Here is a 20,190-nt window from a genome sequence, read left to right on the forward strand (position 1 = left end):
TCTGTGCCTCACTCAACAGGGCTCTAGCATCCACTCAACCATTCCCACCTTCCTTCTCACTTTTTAGCTTGTCTAAGTCTTCATAGGTGGTGTGTTGTGTCTGACCCGTGAATGAGCCCTCCCCCAAACTGTCATTTGATGTGCTGCACTGGAGAAGAGTGTCCTGAGCTGCAGCACCCTGGTGCCGGCTGGCCCTACTACCTCTGTCCTCTTACCTACACCTCCTTTGTGCACACGCAGATCTCGCCTAGACCTAAGGCAGCACCTGCCATCGGTTTGGGTGGCCCTGTTCAGAAGAGGGCCCAAGAGATGCTCACCTGGATCTGCCCTGGGCCGATGTAAAACTTCTTCAGGATGTTGATGAGGAAGTGCTGAACCTCCACCCAGGGGTAGATGCTGTTGGAGCCATCCAGGACAATGACGATGTCCATGTAGGTCTGGCACCCTGGGAAGTGGGGACATGGTTATGGCTACCCAAGGAGCAGTGTCTGCGAGTCTCTGATACTCTGGACGATTGTTCAAAGGACAAATGAATGACTCTGCTCCACGTGTGTGATTCCCTGGGCTGGGAAGCTGTCCCTGGGCTGGACATTTATCTGGGCAACGTGAATGAGCCCAGGAAGTCCTGGCTATGTCCCACCACTCTGCTGGCTGTTTGAACAAAGCTTAAATTAAGCCTGATCACTTCTATTCCTAATCAGGGACTGACCACTACCAATTGGCCAATGCTTCCGAGGCAGCCAGCACTGCTCAAATCAGTACCTTGTTATCGTTTGTTTTGCTGTGATGAGCAGGCGGCATTTACCACTCACAGCCCTAATGAATGGATTTCTTCTTTTAGGCTTTTAGGAGGGAAATATGATGTCATGGCTAGAAATGTGGGATGTGGCATCACACTGACTCCTGGCTTTGGCACTCCTTAGCTGTGTGACCTAGGGCCAGTCACGAAACTGCTCAGCCTCAGTTTTCTCTTCTGTAAAACAGGCACAATGATAGTAAAGAGTTGCCTAGAAAAACTCATGAGAAGATGCTTCTAAAGGGCCAAGCACAAAGCAAATGCTCAGTAAATCTGAGCTGATCATGGTTTCACTTTTTTTTTTTTTTAAGGAAACCACTGAGTTAATATGGTACTGATATCATCAGGTCAAGCTCTCATGCCATTATCTCTGCCTCTGAATATAAAGGTTGCTTCATGCTCTTGTAATATTAATACTAAATTAGGCTGGGAGTGGTGGCTCACACCTGTAATCCTAGCACTTTGGGAGTCCGAAGAGGGTAGATCACCTGAGGTCAGGAGTTCGAGACCAGCCTTGCCAACACGGCAAAACCCCTTCTCTACTAATAACACAAAGATTAGCCAGGAGTCAAGATGCACACCTGTAATCCCAGCTACTCAGGAGTCTGAAACATGAGAATTGCTTGAACCCAGGAGGCAGAGGTTGCAGTGAGTCAAGATCGGGCCACTACACTCCAGCCTGGGTGACAGAGTGAGACTCTGCCTCAAAAACAAAACAAAACAAACAAATAAACAAAAAAACCAAATTAAAAGGAATGATGAAAATCATCAAAGAAAATTAACAAAACATTGGCCATAACAAACGTAAAAAAAATCCCTCCTCTTTTAAAATCTAAGTAATTTATTTCTGTTTGTCAGCTGTTGGAGTTACTTTGAAATATTGCATACACTCTGCGTCTGGGCATCTGCTCGTTTTTATTGGCGAGTTTTTATACTGTTATAAAATCCACTTTATAACAATGCTGCATGAACCTTTTGTGTGTTAACTGTTCCAGTAATTCTTGCATTTCGAAGAGGCACTATGTCGAAGTCAGTGCTGAGCAGACAGAGGAAGGTGGGGGTGGCTTTGGGTTGGGACGCCTGTTGCAGGCTTTGTGTTTAGCAGAGCATTTTAGAAGCATTTGGGCAACTTGAATGCTCCGCCACTTCTTGTCCCATCTGCGTACTGTGTACGGCATGTGATGACCTGACACTCCTGGCCTGGCAGAGCCTCATACAATTCTGGTTTAGTTCGGCTCTACACACGTGGACTGAGCGCCTGCTATGTGCTGGAGCTCTGCATGGTGCAGGCGGCAGTGGGGGTGACCAAGACAGAAATGCCTTGATTTGGAGGAGTTCATAATCTTTTAACAGGTTATCTTTATTTTTATTTTTAAGCCAGCTTTATTATTAGAATGTATTTATTATTGCTGATTTCTTTATTACAATTTCAAATTTTTCTTTTTAAGACACCTTGGGAACAAACTGGCTTGAGGGCTTCCTAAACATGACTGAACACTCCTTTGGGGAGCTTAAAAACACACACACTCACATGCACGCATGCACACACGCATGCACATACTCCTACTGAATTAGGACCTACGTGGGGGTGCCCTGGAATCTGCATTTGATAAGCTTCAGAGCAAAGCTGCTGGTCAGCCAGGTGAGGAGGCCTCCACCACATGAGGTTCAGGGACCGTAGGATGGTCACATCTTGGCCTGGAGGGACTAGCTCTAGAGGTGGTGACATTTCCCAGTGGACCCCTCACGTACCCTGACCTCAGGCCTCCTCCTGTGCTGTGGCTCTGCCATTTCCTCTGTCATTTTGTGTAAATAGAATCCACGTCTCCTTGTCCCTCAGGAGGACCACCTTTCTGCCCCTACTGGATTGATGCTTCCTCCTACTCCCTTCCCCAGGCCCCACTGACTGGGCCCTGTTGTCTGGAGGGCAGCTGCCGGCAAGCCAGAGGTGCTAATTCCCGAACCCTCCATAAAACAGGCAGCAGCTGCTTGGGTGATGGTATTTAGTGCAGAGGAAACAGTGAGGCTCAGAGCCAAGAAGTCTGGGCTTGTGGGAGGCAGGGTCTGAGCAGTAATTCCCCCGATTTTCTTGGTGGGTGGGCAATGAACAAGAGGTTTTACGTTCCATGAGGCTCTGGACGAACTGGACAGAACTCCCTGCTGTCCAGGAGCACTAGTTTGGTGGAACTATTACCAAGGAGATTTCTGTTCTCCCTGTTCCTTCACCTACAGGGCTGCTGCATTGTGCAACATCAGGAGGCGCCATTCACATGGTAGTCTAAGCGAACAATTCCCCCAGAATTGTGCAGTGCACAGCTTGTCTGCTGTATGTGCTCACCAGGTAACCTCCTATATACCCAGGGTTTCTACAGTGAGCCTCCCTTGAGGCCGGGACTGTCTTTGAAACCTTAGCTCATTTGTTCCTCACTATCACACTTGGGAGAGGGAGGCCAGGATTATGACTCCCACAGAGGCCCAGAGAGATGGAGTGATACATTCCAGGTCATTCGGAGAGCTGGGGCGGGGCAGGGCTAGAGTCCAAATGCTGCTTTCTAGCCACAGGTTGTGGTGCTCAGGGCCCAAGTCTCTCTGGACCATCCACTGCTCAGCTTGAGGTTGCAGATTTGAAACCACTTACTTTGGAGAGCTGGGGCCACGGTCTTGGAGAACCTGAAGTTGGAGTTGACTCTTGAACACATCCCTGTGGTGTAGTAGGAGCTCCCACACTCATGAGACCAGAGGGGGCTGCAGGCCTGGGGAGGACAGTGCAGACCCCTAGTCAGCGAGGGGCCTCAGAGAGGATCCGGGTCCAATGGCCTGAAGCCCAGTCCCATCCTCCATAACCCAAGACAGACTTCTCCTATCTGAGGGGTGAGGGGGTGAGGGGTCTTCTTTGGGTCTAACTGAACTCTCTCTTGCTGCAATGTGTACTAGTTCCTTTGGTTTCAGGTCTAATGGAGAAAAAACTAATCTTGGAGTCTCTTTCATTGTTTTTTCAAGGCCCCGTTCTCCATTTCATCATTTAGGAATACGATACTTCCTCACGCTACCTGTCCACCCCACTCACCCATCCATCACACAGGATCTGGGGAAGCCTTTTCATTCGTGGGTGTGAACCCTTCAAGGGTCACTAGAATAACTCCTCTGTCTGAGAGGTCGCCTGAAGGGCCTTCCTGGGCAAAGTTCTAGGACTGGGTCCCAAAAACATGCAATGGCTCATATCGGGGCAGGGGAAGAGAAGAATGTCTGTATTCTTTCTGTGAAATGTTCTACCAAAAACAGTGATGTCAGTCCCCATTGAAGGACCGAGTGATGAGTTCTTCTCAGAGTCATTAAACATGAAAGCTCAGCTCCATGCTTCCATTGCTATCAGGAAACCCAGAGCTAATTTTGTGCTGTAATTTCCTTTGGTTTAGGGGAGTAAGTATTCTACTTCCAATCCCCTTCTTTAATTACTTTATTTTTAAGCCCAGACCTTAAAGGTTATGTTTTATGTGTGTACTTTGTTGAAGCTGCTCTATGTAATGTTTGGAAGTTGGGGGGGGGGGTCGGGAATAAAGAATGGACAGATGGGTGGATGGATAAGTGGATGGATAGACAGATGATGGATGGATAAGTCGATGGTAGTTGGATGGATGAATGATGGATAGATGGATGATGAATGGATGGATGGATAAATGGATGGAAGATGGATGGAAGGATGATGGATAGTGGATAGATGATAGATGAATGGGTGAATGAATGATGGTTGGATAGATGATGGACGGATAAGTGGATGGATGATGGATGGATAGATGATGTATGAATGGGTGGATGAATTATAATGGATGGATGGATGAACGGGTGGATGGATAGATAGATGAATGGATAAGTGGATGGATGATGGATGAATGGATGATGAATGAATAAGTGGATGAAAGATGGATGGATGATGAATGGTTGATGGATGGATGGATGATGAATTGATGGGTGGATGAATGATAGATAGATGATGGAGGTTGATGGATGGATGCAGGAAGGAATAAATGGAAAGATGGATGATTGCATGGGAGATGGATGTGTAGACAGATGGGTAGATGAATGCATGGATGGTTGGATAAATGAATGGAGGAATGAATTGTTGAGGGGGGAATGGACTGATGAGTGATTCAATGAATATGTGACTATTTATAAACCAAGGATTAACCTACTCACAGAGGCCCCAGAGAATATATCACACCATTCCTCTCAGACCTTCATACCACCTTGTGAAGAAGAAATGTGACAAGAAGGCTGAGAGGGAAAAGGGAGTAGAGACAAAGCCCCTGATGGATATGTGTGTGGATAGGGCCAGGGGTCCTGCTTTGCCCCTGGTTATGGCTAATGAAGGGCTATGGGCTAAATATACATCAAGGCACCTCATGACTTTCCCTGGCAGAGCCACTGTGTACTCAAGTCCCCTTGCATCCCAGTCATCTTCTTATCTTTTTGTCTTATTTGTCTGATCTAATTTGTCTTGTGATTCATGCCCCAGATGTCTCATTTGTCAGCAGAAATACACAAGAACAAAGACTGACACAAGCTAAAAATGGGCAGTAATTTGTACTGGGCTTTCTGGGGTAAATTTTCTCTGAAATCCTCTCTTGCAACTGTTTCTAGGAACCATCAGTCTCAGAAGGATCCTGTTTGAACCCCAAGCATTGCCCATACTCAAGGCACCACTCCAAGGTGGTGGCAAGGAGCAGGCAGTGCCAATCCCTCATGCCACCCACACTCGCTACTGTGTGCAGAACCCACACGTGCTTGCCTGGGCACAGAATAGAGACCTGTAAGCAGGGCCTGCTGCTGTCTGTCCCCCAGCATCCTGTTAGACATTACTCATTTGCTTGTCGCCTCTCTTTCCACCAGAGTGTAAGCTCCAGCAGGGCAGGGTCTCTATTCACTGCTGAATCGCAGTGACCAGCACTGGGCTTAGCGCATACTATGGTAAGTGCTCAGAAACATCGTTGTTTAAATGAATGAATGTTTCTACCACCTCAACCCAGACATCCCCTTTTCTTTCTTCCTTGCGAAGGCCTGTCTCTTTAAAAACAAAACAGAAGCCTCCTCCAGCCTTCTTCATCTAATCCTGGATAGTTGAGACGGCTTGTCGCTCTGTAGCCCTTCCCTCGGCTGTAGTAAATCTGTGTTTACTTATTTAAGGCATCCCTTCCAAGTCTTCTTTGGGTATGTGGTGCAGCCTGCTTCTTTTTTCCAGCTTAGAGCAGAGATTTGACCTCCAGCCCAGACAACTAGCTCCCCAAGGGAAGGGACAGTCCCCCATCAGACTTGTTGGCTATCTGTATTTTTTCTTGTCCCTTTTCTGGCTGTTCCTCCCTCCCTCGGGGTATGCACATAACAGGGCTCAATTGTGTCTTCTGCCTGGACTGTCCCTGCCAAAACACCCAGGGTCCCGCCACCCAGAATGGCGTAAGCAGGGAGCTGGTGGGGGAGCTGCTTCCTGGAGCGTGCAGGGCCAGGCAGCTTGGATGGAGTGGGGGAGAGTGGGTGTACAGTATGTACATGAGGGTGTGTAAGGAGACGCTCCACCCCTCCCCACCTCCACCCCCACCTCTCCTGACCGCAAGCAGTGGCAGGTGGCTCTTACCAGGAAGCTGTTGTCCTTGGGGTTGGTGGCGAGACTAAGGCCGAGGCGCATGTTGTCCTTCCGCTCGGACACGTTGGACAGGGTGACCCTTCCTGGGGTGGGGGGAGAAGCTCAGCTTGCAGTCCCCTCCTGCCCGCCCTCTGCCCAGAGCCTGCTGCTGGTCTGGTCACCCGAGGTGCCTCCCCAATTCTCCCTGGCCCTGGGGACCTCTGGCTCTCAGGGTTTACAAAAGGCCTTCCCCAGATGTACTTTCAGGACTTCCTCACAACTACCTGTGAGATGAGAAAACTGAGTCTCAGAGAGGCCAAACGACCTGCCCAAGGTCACACAGTAAGCACTCACCGAGCCTTCCATCTCCTAGCCCACAGCTTTTCCTCCTCCAGCCATCCGACTGGAGCCCCACTCCCCCGTGTGCCCCCAAACATGCCATGGCATCCCACCTGGGCTGGCTTCTTCTGTGCAGTTCCCCTGCCACGCTTTCCTCCAAGTCGACCCCCATCCACACATAACCAGTCCTGTGCCCAACTCTTTCCACGCCCGCTTCTCTGCTCATCTGAACAACCAACATGCGACAGCTGAGAGAGCTCCCTCTCATGGGTAACAGACAGTCAACTCAACAAGAGCCTTCCAGAGCTACCAGGCCTTGCCCAGGAACGCCATTCTGAAGGTGGCTGCCAAGAGAGGTGCTTAGGAGCCGGGTTATCAGCCAGCTGGGAGTAGGGAGAGGGTCGGCTCAGTGGCAGATTAGAATAAAAAAAAAAAATTGCATCGCTTAAGGTTTTACCAGATCATCCTGGAGGCCATTGAAGGAAGGGAAGTGAGTCTGAATTCCCTAGAAGTGTGTTAGTATGTGTGTGCACGCACACACATGTGTACGGGAAGAGGGAGTGGGAGAGGCTGGGGAGCTAGAGTGTGCCAGCCCTAACCTGCAGTGTGAACAGCTCTGGATGGCTTCCCTGCCTGGGGGAGGAGTAATTTCTTTTTTCTTTTCTTTTCTTTTCCTTTTTCTTTTCTTTTCCTTTCTCTCCCCTTTCTTTTCTTTTCTTTTTTTTTGAGGCAGGGTCTCACTGTGTCACCCAGGCTAGAGTGGAGTGGCACCATCACGGCTCACTGCAATCTCCAACTTCCAGACTCAAGCAATGGGAGGAATAATTTCTAAGGAGGCCTCAAGTAAGAATGGGTTGTATTGCGCTGTGTCAGTGACTGGAAGTGTGAAGAGTCGGCCTGGCTCCCAGGACACCCAGGTCAGGAAGGCCAGCTGGTGCGGGAGTCTGGGGGTGGGCTGCTGGCAGAGCCCAGCTTGTCAGACACAGACTGTTTCGTGCACTGGAGGGTGGAGGCAGCTGTGTTTGTTGTTTTGCCTTTTTGATTTTCCTCAGTTTGAAGCAAGGCTCCTTTGAAATCTGCCCTTCTTGACTGTGCTAAGAATGACTGGGCTTGATTTCTCTTTTGTCTGTCCAAAAAGGCACGAGAGAAAATAACAGTAAAGCCCCGGTGTTTCTGAGATGCTTTATCATCTACAAAGCACCGCGCACACCTGCCCTTTCAGGACTCCTCATGGTCCTGGGAGACCCGGGGTCATCATTTCCATTTTACAGATGAGAACATCGAGGTGTAGAGAGGGTTAGTTACTGCCACAAGGTTACATGCTGGGAAATTAAAGAGCAAGATCTTTAGCCCAAACCATGTGACGTTTCATCCTGAGTCCTGTGTTTTTTCCCATCTGATGGCATCATGGTGGCAGTGGGAACTAGAGGGGCAGCTCCATGCTCCACTGGACTGGGTAACCCTCGCCCCCTTCTGGCTAGAATTCTGCCCTCCAATTATTTAAGGGGCTCAGCCCTCGCCACCCTGCCTCTCTCTTTCCTCCCTCTCCCCTGGGACTGATGTTTGTAGTGAAACTGTGCAGCTGGCTGACACAGAGGGGCAGGGGAGGAAAGATCCCTGTGTTGCAGTTAGACAAACTCAGGTTCAAGTCCTGCTTTGCCCTACCCCTCTGTGAGTGGGAGAGACTCACGCCTTCCTCAGCAGGTATGGGTGAGGGTCCTGGGCCCAAGCCTTTCCCCACGCAGGGCCTGGCTTTGAGAATCACGTCACCTCGCCCAGCCCCCGCCCCTCATTGAAAACCCTGACTTTATCCAGGTGTTGGAGGGACAGTGCCAGTGGTGGAGTCTTTCCCACTGAGGTGTGAATGACTGACACCCACTTAGCCTTCCCTGGAGAAAGAAGAAAGAACATTCCTGGCACCGTGTTGCCCAGTGCCTGGAATGGCCGTAGGAAAACCCAGGATTCGGGTTTCCCAGCCTTGCATTTTCCACTGTGGGGCGAAACTGACAGATGTTCTTTCTGCCATGCATTTTCTTCTCAGTTGGGGAGAGAGAACCACACCTCAAATGAAGAGTAATTTTCCTCTGTCCCAACTCACTTTGCTACCCACTGCCTCCTGGGCTTGTGCCCCAGCTCAAAAATGTTTTCCAGGGTCTGATGGCTTTATGCCTCCTCCTCCCTCTGGAGAGAAATGGGGTCCACATTGCAACAGAGAAAAAAAAAAGATTGGTTCACGAATCCACGTCCCTGCCTGGACCAGAAGCTTCTCTCGGTGGCTGAGGCCCTGAGCAGAGGGCTCACTCTTCCACCACCCCTCAACCTCATTGCCTCTGTCCCAACTACATGGCCTTTCTTTATCTTCTCCAACAGGGCAGACTTGTTCCTACCTCAGGTCTTTTGCACTTGATCCTCCTTTGTCTGGAGTGCTCCACCCCGACCTATAACCTTCTCAAAAACTACCTGCTCACAGAGGCCTTCCCCAACCACCTTGCTAAGGTAGAAATCCCTCTCCACTTCCACCGCCCCCTAGCCACTCTTATTACAGCACCTGGTTTATTGCACAGCATTAATCCCTGCCTAAAATTATCCTGCTTCCTAATTTGCCTACCCTATTACCTTCCCCTCCCCTGGCCTCTTGTTCCCGCCATATCCCTAACAACTAGTACAGTGTTTGGAACATGCTAGGTGCCCATTAAAAGTTCGGGAACAGATTAGACCCAGAATGGATCCTAAGGGTTGTTGATTCCAGCCTCCTTGCTTTACACATGAGTAACCTGAGGCTCAGAGAGAGGATGTGAACTCCCCGTGGACACACGGCGAAGAAACTGTACAGCTGGAAGGGGACTCCAGCATGGCCAGTTTCAGAAGCCTGTGCTCTCAGGGTGCTGACGACCTGGAACCATACGCCACCCACCAGGCACCCTCTTCCCTTAGACAATTTCCTCACAATTTCCTCACTGGGCCCCAGCTGTGCTGGGTTTTCAACTTCCCACCCATGGCGCTGACGCAGATGTGGACAGCGGGAGCCTCCGGGACCATGTGACAGAGAGCTGGCTGCTCTGGGGAGTTCTTTGGGCTTTCTCTTGGATGCTGACCTTTTCATCCATCAGCTTATCTCTTGAATCTCTGCCATTCCCATGAGATCCTGCTGCCCTTCCCATCCGCCATCTCCCAGGGAGCCCCACCCCGCTGCTCTGGGATGGGGGCCCCCCTCCTCGAAGGAGGAAGGCCCAGGGTCCTCGTCCTAGGGAAGGCCAGTCCTCCAGGGCAAAGCCTAGAATTGCAGCTTGTCAGCCAAAATGCAGCTTTTTCTCCCTTCTGCGAGCAGAGCAAGCAATGGTCCAGTCGCTGTCTGACCTTTAGGACAAGTGGGAGCACTTTAGTGGACTGGCGTGTGTGCTTAGTGGATACACATGTTTGCACACACATAAGCAGACACACACATGCATGCAAACACACACGAGTAGATTTTAGGAGGGCTTCGGAGGCTGGGGGCTGTTCGCAGCATCTCCCTGTTCCAGAATATGCCTGAAAGCTCTTCAGGGAGGAAAGGCTTGCACTTCCGAAGCACAGTGTTGCTTGGTGGTTAAAGGGATGCCATAGCCTGCATGGACTGGACTCCAAGCCCTGCTGCTTGTGAGCTGAGTGACCCCGGGCAGGTCCCCTCACCTCTGTATGCTGTCATTTCCCAATTGTTAAATGGTTAAATCCCATATGGGTGTTGCGAGGATTAAATGAGTCCAAATGTGCCTCACACATGGTGAACATTATCTGAGATATCTGAATGTTAGCTATTATTATTTCAAAATCAGGAAGAAGACCAGAAGTCCTTTTTCTTTCTCCTGGGAGAGAAAACTTTGAGTGGAAGGGCAGTGGCTGAGTCAGAAAGAGGAATGGCCTGGGACAGCTAGGGCCTGGGTTGATTCCTGGTGGGCCCCTGGCAAGCTGTGTGGCTGTGGGAAAGTTGCCTCCTCTCCCTGGCCTCAGCTTCCTCATGTGGAATGTGGGGGCAGTGACATCAGCTGGGTCACCCCGTGGGGTAGCAGGAAGGAGTCAGTGTGACCGTGGACATGGGCGTGCATCAGAGCCTGCCTTGTGTTAGACAACCGTTGGCCTCATTGTGAAGAGACCACCAGCCCACGTTACCCAGGTTGAGTTTGGTGCAGTTCCCGTGGATCACTGGACACTTGTACACGTCTCCCGTCTTCTGGTGGCCATTGGTTTCCAGTGGGGCGCCCACGACCAGCCTGGGAAGGAAGAGAAGATGAGCAAAGACATTGGGGGAGGTACTCCTTCCCGGCAAGGATGGAGCCTGGTGGGCAGTGTGGAGTGAAGTTGGATGGGGAGGGTGGGAGGGAACCCTGGAGGTGTGAACACATGCAGATCCTCAGGCTGGGACCACTGTCCCCCTAGGGGAGGGATGCTGGGCTTTCAGCATAAAGTCATGGGACCTGTGGCCCATTCTAGGCCCTTGCTTAGGTACAGAGATGAAGACCACACGGGCTCCGCAACAAATGGGATGGAGGCAAATCCCTGGTGGAGGAGGGGACAATGTTTGAGCTGGGTCTTAAAGGATGAATATGAGTTTGTCAAATGACAAGAGAGTGGTAATGGAAGTCATTCTGACAAAGGGATGATGTTTCTGGAACCACAGAGTCTTGACCATCTATCATTACCTGAAAGGGGCCTCATTCTTCATCTTATAGGGAAATCTTTAAGCTGGTGCCCCAGAGTGGACAAGGCAGCCAGTGGGCAGAAGCTGCCGTGCAGCGGGGGCTCCTGCCTTGAGCCCATGCCTTTGCAACCTTCTTTGGAGAAAGTGTCTTTGCAGATGTAACTAAGCTAAGGTTCTTGAGTTGAGATCATCCTGGATTATCTGGGTGGGCCCTAAATTCAATGCCAAGTGTCCTGAAGAGGAAACACAGAGGAGAGACATGGAGGAGAAGAGAGACCTGAGAAGACAGAGGCAGAGTTAGGAGAGATGCCAGCCCAAGCCAAGGAGTGCCCGGGGCCACCAGAAGCTGGAAGAGCCAAGGAAGTATTCTCGCCTAGAGCCTGCGGAGGGAGTGGGGACCTGGTGCTGCTGCAATTCAGGCTTGCGTCCTTCAGGACTCAGGGAATGCGTTTCTGTTGTTTTAAGCCACCCAGGTTGTGATCATCTGTTATGGCGGCCCTAAGGAGCTAATGCACCTGACTTACTTACTTGTATGTATCTAGCGAAAAGTGAGCAGCCACTCCTTCCTGGCCCGGCCAAGCCCCGGTGGCCGTGCCCTGGAGGAAAAGCCTGTGACCTTGGAGGTGTGGCTGTGGACTCACCCCCCTTGATGCTGGGGAGAGTTCTACCTCAGACTGGAGGGTCCCCCGGTCCTGTCCTTAGTGCTCCCCAGGGCCCTCTATGCCTCATCTCCCACCCAGCAGAAAGCAGCCCCATCACGGGGGCCCAAAGTGTCCCAAGATTCTGACCTGCCCACTGGGTCTGAGGCACGTGACTCTGGCACACCTGGGGTCCTCTAGGCCTTGGGTGCCGGTCTAGTTCTCTACTCAGGCCATATACTAACAGTGGCTAAGAACAGTAACCCTCCCCAGGGACAGTGGTACTGTGTGGGAGGGGACACCACAGCCCACAAGAGCCCTGAAAGGCTTTCAATCCCGAGGGATAGAGAACAGATGATGGCGGGATCTGGCACACAGGGACAGGTGGGACTTTCTGGAGCTTTTTAACCTTGCTCTTCCAGCAGCTTCCCACTGTCTGGTGACATGGCCCAAAGAAGCTACCGCACGCCAGCTGACTTAGATGGTTGGGAGGAGGTGGCTGGGAGGCTCGGGCTGCACGGGACTTAAGTGGCTTCTTGTGGTCCGTTGCTCCCCCTGCCCTGGTCCACCTTGACACTGTCAGGAAGGAAAGCTAGGTCTGAAGTGGAAGTTAACAGAACTCTGTTTGAAATTAAGCGTCTATGAAATAAGAGCTGAGGTTTCTCCCCTGGGGAGCCAGATGCTGGCAGATTCTATATATATCCCCTTATTAAGCCTGCCTATTTTTGACTGGCAGAAATTAATTGGACCCATAAAATCTGTTTGTCTAGACGAGGTGATTTTTGGCTACTTAATTCTGCAAGTGATTGTGTGGTCGAGGCTGCTCCATCCTTGAGAGAGAGAGAGGGAAAGCGAGACAAAGGAAGAAAAAGGTCAGTAAGAGAACCCTGGGCTCTAAGCTTACTTCTCTGGGGCTGCTCCAGTTTTCAAGGTTAACTTGACGCATGTCCAAGTTTTCCTGAGGGACACGGTCCTCCTGGGCACTTTTGCTGGATAGAGGAGCACCTCTCAGGATGCCTCTGGGAAAATCAGGTGCAGCATGTTCTAGATTAGAAAAGCCATGGCCAGCTGGGTGCAGTGGCTCATGCCTGTACTTCCAGTACTTTGGGAGGCTGAGGTGGGTGGATCACCTGAAGTCAGGAGTTCAAGACCAGCCTGGCCAACATGGTGAAACCTCTGTCTCTACTAAAAAATACAAAAAAATTAGCCGGGTGTGGTGGTGGGCATCTGTAATCCCAGTTACTTGGGAGGCTGAGGCAGGAGAATCGATTGAACCCAAGAGAAGGAGATTGCAGTGAGCAGAGATCATGCCACTGTACTCCAGCCTGGGTGACAGAGCAAGACTCCATCTCAAAAAAAAAAAAAAAAAAAAAAAAAAAAAAGGCAACGAGAAACAGAAGGGGCCATATCTAGGCAAGCTATGTGCAAAGACTGGTGACTTCCCAGAAGTCATGTGTCCTGGCAGTGGCTGAGATGGGACAATCTGGCAGTAAATTCACTAAGTCACTGAGAGCTCGAATTTTCAATGAGACCGGTTTTGTCCTTTTCAAAGAACAAGGGCCATTCCCTGGGTCCCATCTCCACTCTCCCAGACCTCATTTCTCTGGGAGTCCATAGTACTTCACGAGGTAGGAGGGCAGTGCTCACTGTCCCCATAATACAGATGCAGAAACCGAGGCCCCAGGAGGGGAGCTGACCCAGCCTCAGAGTTGGTTTGTGGCAGAGCCGGGACTGGAGTTCTCCTGGGACCGCTTCCTCTGCATTGTCTCAAATGTTTCTTTGCCATGAAAGGAGGGCCTGGGTCAGCCCTTCTCTTTATTCTTGAGTCTGGGCATTACGTGTGCCTGTTGGGCTTGAGGTTTTGAGAACATGATTCAGTCTCAGTTTGAGGGGATAACTGCCGAAGCGCAGGGAAAATGTTCACGTCACCACTGAGACCAGCCAAATTGCCTGGGGTCTGGCAGCCCCTGCCACCCCCTGTGGCCTCAGCCTTATATAGCCATCTGCAGCCTCAGGGCCTGCTGCGCCTCTCGGGGGCTTGATACCCTATACCTCCTGGCGTGGGCACCAGACGGCACGGCAAACCCCAAAGGTCGTTGTGAGCATCCGGCCCTTTCCATGGGCTGTGTGCTGTGAGTCACCGGCTGCGGGCTCCCAGCATTCTTCCTGCAGAGGCGCAGGGAGCAGGGCTTCGGTGGATGGGAAAATGGGCACGAGGCATTCCAGCCACAGCCCTGTAGGACCCTTTCCCTGGTGACCAACCTCTAAGAAGGGGCTTGCCGAGAGAGGATGCTCGCTGTGGAGATTGCCACTGTGGAAGGCTGGACATGGCCCTGCTCTGTGCTGGGCTCCTTGGCTCCTTGCCCAACCCAGGCTAAGACAAAGGCCCCCTGGCTCCAGCGCCCTCCCACCTGACTCTACCTCACCCTCTCCAACAAGGCCCTTTGGGGACTCATCCTGAATTCTGCTTATCCTCAGCTCCATTCTTCCAGGCAGTTTTGGTCTCTAAACTTAAAATTCAATCTCCTGTAAGAAAAAAGATGACATGTACCCCTAATTATGTGTAAGTGTATGTGTAAATTATACCAGCATAAACGGTCCAATTTTAATTCACTGTATATAAATGTTAGTAATTCTATTTTTTTCAGATAAAATATAAACCTAAATAGAACTCACATTATTTTATTTCTGTACTCCAGTATATTGTCCAGCACAGTCCCTGTGGTGTGTGTATATCCCACCCTGGAGACCATCCCTTTAAAATCCAGCATAAATTCCCACCTGCTCCAGGAAGCCCTCGGTGATTACCCTGCCCTTTCTCATATAAACTGGCATGTAATCCCTGCTGTCTGGTGTGGCCAATGTTGTAGTGTCATGATTCCCTGAGGTCTGAGGTGTCCTGGATTGCCCTGCTACACCAGCGTAGGGTGATCCTGAAGGCACTCAGCAAAGAGGTGCCCAGTGACCGACCTAACCTTCTGTAAGACAGTCTGCAGCAGGAGCAACTGTGGGAGCTTTTGGCTTTGCCTCAGGCCTAAGAGAAGCCCCTGAATTCAATCCTTGGAAAGAGGGTTGCTGAGAAATCGAGTACTTTCCATGCATAGGAGTTCAATGGAGTGACCCAGCTTCCGTGCTAAAGTCAATGTTGACTGCTTCCCTGGTTTCCATTTCCTCCTTCTCAACAGTATTCATTTCTGTTTGAGGATCCAGGGAATCTGACTGTATTCGCAGTCGCAGGGATGGAGCACATAGCTCATGTTAGGACAGTTTATCCCCCAGCTGCAGTGATTGAGTCAGGGTGGGCCAAAGACTTAAACCTCCCCAATCAAAGTGAATCTCAAGACTTGTGCTTGGGATGCAGGGATCAGGGTGGTCTCTTTTCTCTGGATGCCGTAGTGAGTGAATGCAAGGCCTGGAACTGTTGGGAGTCACCTTGTGATGATGAGGGGTATGAGCTGATACATGGACAGCAGGAGAGCTGAGAGAAGCATGAAGAGAAGGAGCTGAAGTCCTGCTGATGCTGTGAACCCCTGGATCAAACTGTACCTGAAGCCTAACTACCACTAGACTTTTCAGACATAGGCACAATGACTACCTTTTACTGCATAGTAAGTCTGTGAGGTTTTAGGTACTTATAACTGAAAATATCCTAATGTTTAGAGTGTACAAGGCAAAAAAGTGCACATAGTTAAAATTACTCTTAGAAATTCCATATGTTATTATGCTATAAGAAAAACATGGCAACCAAGACCAATGAGGGAGGAGCAGATTCATATCCCCTAGCTCATGCTCCACCTGGGGCCTGGACTTACTGAGTGAGGGGTGGGTGGAATCGCCAGCACGATGTATATTATTTCTCTCTTGTTTAAGTGAATGCATAGAACTTTCCCCTGGCCCAGACTTGTGGGAACAGAAACCCTTTTGTCCTATGTGTATCCCACTTACAACAGCTGCTTAGACAGGGAGCCCTGCATTCCAGATGTTTCTGGTTACCTGGTAACAGGCCTAGAGATCATCAGAGCTGGGAGGAAACATGCAGGTTCCTTGGGCCAGCCTCAAATGTGGGATCCAAGGCCAGGATGAGAAGTGCTGTGTCTGAGGCCTCAGAGCAGGCAGTGACAGAGCTAGACTAGTACGTGGTGTCCTGACTCCCAGGGTAGTGCTTCCCCCAAGCCATGGAGGGCAGAAAGCCCAGAGGCAAGGGCTGGGGCTCTAGGCCCAGTCAGACTTTTACAGGCTGTGTCTGCTGAGGCAGGCGGGAGCAGCTTAGTTCCCTAGCAGATGAAATGAGCCCAAGGGCATGAATTGAGTTCACTGGATGCTGGGGGAAGGAAGAAGGGACCTCCAAGGATGGGCCTGCCTCTGGAGGAGGTCTTAGGACCAGAGGCTGGCATGGACTGCCTAGGAAGGGAAGAATGTGGGTTCAATCCCCTCCCTGACGGGCCTCATAGCCTCCCTCTGCAAAGCCTCAACCTCACATCCCAGGAAATCCAATTATCATTGGTTATCCTTTTCATTTGAATGAATCACTTTCAATGCAATTTAATTGCACTTGATTTTGATCTCCAGGACAGCTTTGGGGCTGGCAGAGCAGTTTGTGTCTGAGGCTCAGAATGTAGGTGTGATGAGCGTGTAGAGAGACACTGATCAGTTTCACAGCCAGGATTCCACGTCCTGTGCTCTTTTTCTCATTGTGAAGAACTGGAAAGTTCAGTGCCCAGAGAGGAGCGAGGTCTGCCCTCTCTAAGGCCAGCAGGGCCTGTCCCCACAGGGGCCTCTCACCTCTCTCCTCTCTCACCCCATTCCCTTCTTCACCTGTTCCTTTCTCTCGGCACAGCCGAGAGAAACCCACATGGGCCCTTTTCTCTTTTTCCTCCTGGTTTCATTTTCCTTTTCTGAAATTAGATAGGGGCATCAGGGAGGGGTTTCACTGGAGGAGCCGAGAGAGAGCTCGAGGGAACAAAGGGAGATTATTCCTTTAGTGAGGCCTTTCTCTCCCTCTCTCTCCATGGAAAATGGAATCTCCTCCAGCCCCTGAGAGTTTGGTGGCTAATGGGTTCAAGATGGGGCTGGGGAAGCGCTGAGCGCAGCAAGTCCGAATGCCTGCCCGGTGGGGGCCCCGGGGCTACCCTGACCGGGGGTTGGGTGTAGATGGAGAATCTGGCCCAGGATCTGCCCAAGGGGAGAAGTTGGCACCTTCAGGTCTTCCTGGGCTGACTGCAGGGGCTTGTGGTTCACCTGGGCTCACACATCTGGTGAGGCCTGGCCTCGTGGGGGCTGGGGAAATGAGAGCCCTTTATTCTCCCTCCATAAAGTCCTATCAGACACTGGAAACCTTTGTGTGCATTTTAAACAGGGACCTATACATGATGATTAATTTTATGTGTCAACTTGACTGGGCCACGGGGTGCCTAGATATATGGCCAAACATCATTCTGGGTGTTTCTGTGAGGGAGTTTTTTGCATGAGATTAACACTTAGATCTGTAGGCTGAGGAAAGCAAATCGCCCTTTCTAATGTGGGTGGGCCTCATCCAATCAGTGGAAGGGCAGAACGGAACGAAATGACTGACCCTCCCTTAAGAAAGAGAATTCTCCCTGGACCCTCCCCCAGACCATCCACAGAGGCTGAAACGGGGGGTGGGGTCCAGCGTCTGTGTTTTCACAAGCCCTCTAGGAGACACTGATGCATGCTTAAGTTTGAGAAGCATGAGAAGTGTTTATATGGGGGAAACAGAGGCACAGCGACTCTCACTGGGCTCAAAGCCCCAGATCCATGCCAACAAAATCCACCCTCTTCACCACGCCTTCTGAGGCTCTGTATCACCTCATTGTTCTCCTCTCTTTTTTTACCTGGGCTGCTATAAACACTGTGCACAGCCGGGTCCTCTCCACCATCATCTAGGGCTCATCTCCAAGGCCAGCTCCCCAGAGTGGCCTTTCCTGAAGACCTGTCACTCTCTGTCTCACCAACCTGCCTTGCATTCCTCAAGTGCTTTGCAGTGTCCGATGTTGGTTTCTTTGTATGACTTTTCATTGTCCTTATTTCCCTATAGGATTTAAGCCCCAAGGGAGCTGGGATCTTGCTGGTCAAGTGGGCAGCCACAAATGCCCCAGCACTCAGAACAGCATCTGGCACAGAGTGGATCCTGGAATGCAGTTTTTGTATGAACTGGTGAATCACCTGGCTTAGTGGGATGCCTGTGACCCAGTAGCCTGTAGCTTGGGACCACTGGCTGCCAGCTGCTTGCTTTTGTTTTCCAATATGAGTTGACCCAGCTGGGCGAATAGAGCAAGCTCTGGCAGGGGAAGACAAGGTCATTAACTGCCTTGGGCCTCAGTGTTCTCACCTACCCAAAGGGACTGAATATTATACCTGGGCTGCTCACCCTTCAGGGTTTTAAGGGGCAGTGGTTTCCACCCTTGCTGGTCATCAGGATCGCCAGGGGAGGTACAAATGCAGGTTCCTGAATCCCACTTCCAGAAGGTTCTGACTCAGCCAGTCTGGGACACGGCCCAGGAATCTGCAGATCTCTGGGGTGTAGAGGCAGGATGGGAAGCCCTGTTTGAAGGATCTGCTAAGGAAGCAGATCTGGCCAAGTGAAGCAGCACTTCTACCCTGGGAACTTCCGCTGTATCTGGGGATCATGACCACAGCCATCTCCGACCATCTAGCTCACCCAGATTGATTTTATCTATTTATTTTTGAAAAATTTGTTTTATTTCTTTTGGTCATAAGAAAATATGTAATAAATAATACTTTAATTGGTTCAAAAAAGTATTAACGTATTTAAAAACTGTGATTCTTTTTTATTAAAGGTAATACACATTTGTTATCTAGTGTTCATGTTGCAAAACTGTGCAAAGTAATATTTTTGTTCTGGTTTGTTTTTTGAGATGGAGTCTCCCTCTGTTGCCCAGGCTGGAGTACAGTGGCGGGATCTCAGCTCACTGCAACCTCCAGCCCCCTGGGTTCAAGCAATTCTCCTGCCTCAGCCTCCCTAGTAGCTGGGATTATAGGCATGAGCCACAGTGCTGGCTAATTTTTGTATTATTAGTAGAGACAGGGTTTCACCATGTTGGCCAGGCTGGTCTCGAACTCCTCACCTCAGGTGATCTGCCCGCCTCAGCCTCCCAAAGTGCTGAGATTACAGGCATGAGCCACTGTGCCCGGCCCAAAGTAAAACTGAAAGCCTTCTCCCTCCTCTTCTCAATCTAGCCTTCTATGGAACACTACTATAGCAGCAGGGATGCAGACAACCTAGAGGACATCCACATTTTAAAAACTGGAATCATTCTACATACATGGTTCTGTAACAGGCTTTTTCCATTTAATTATTTTGTACGTGGACATATTTCTGTGTTAATATCTATCAATGCCCCCCTTAGACTGTGTGACTAGGGCCCCTGCTCCTGGTTCTGCTCCAACCCTTCTCTAGCTGTGCCCCTTCCTATGGGATGTGGAGTCCTAGAGGTCAAAAACAGGACACCTACAGCCACTGTCCTCCTACTCTGGGTGGTTGGGATGCTGGAATCTCCTGCCCAAATAGCCAGGGCCTGAGTCCAGGGCCTGTGCAGGCCTCTCCTCTAGACTTGTCTTTCTAATAGAGAAGCATACCTCTGATGGTAGTAGCCAAGGAGTGGCCATTTGCAGGGCTGTAGCGAGAGCCTGGAGTGTGCAGGCTGGAGTGTCTACATGTGTAATGCCCCCCAGTTATTGAGAGAGAACCAGAGTTGGGCAGAAAAGATGGCAGGTCATGGGCCAGAGCCTCTGTTTACTTTCTTGCCTCAGGGTGGGCCTGGTATAGATAGATAATATAGTTTTGCCTCCTTCTTTATAGTGGTTGCACAGTGTTACACTTTTTAACCATTCTCCTGTTCAAGGATACGGAAATAAACAGTTTCATTCCTCTTTCTATTGATAGACATTCAGGTGCTTTGGACAATTTTTCTTGAAGCTGGGCATGGTGGCACGTGTCTAGAATCCCAGCTACTAGGGAAGCTGAGGCAGGAGCATCAATTGAGATCAGGAGTTCAAGACCAGCTTGGGCAACATAGCAAGACCCCATCTATAAAAAATAAAAAATTATCTGGGTATGGTGGCATGTGCCTGTAGTTCCAGCTATTCA

The 20,190-nt window shown here is 50.4% G+C and overlaps 1 protein-coding gene across 1 annotated transcript in view; it reads right to left on the bottom strand.

The window, feature by feature from the left end:
- The window catches only part of ITGA11 (integrin subunit alpha 11), a 135,160-nt gene that overhangs the window by 58,821 nt on the left and 56,149 nt on the right, over positions 1–20,190 (bottom strand). Inside the window, 4 exon segments of the mRNA XM_050796269.1 lie at positions 318–445; positions 3,435–3,549; positions 6,423–6,514; positions 10,896–10,996. Of these exon segments, the coding sequence (XP_050652226.1) occupies positions 318–445; positions 3,435–3,549; positions 6,423–6,514; positions 10,896–10,996 (436 nt within the window).

The sequence above is a fragment of the Macaca thibetana genome, chromosome 7 (assembly GCF_024542745.1).
Source record: "Macaca thibetana thibetana isolate TM-01 chromosome 7, ASM2454274v1, whole genome shotgun sequence".
In the NCBI taxonomy this organism is placed as follows: domain Eukaryota; kingdom Metazoa; phylum Chordata; class Mammalia; order Primates; family Cercopithecidae; genus Macaca; species Macaca thibetana.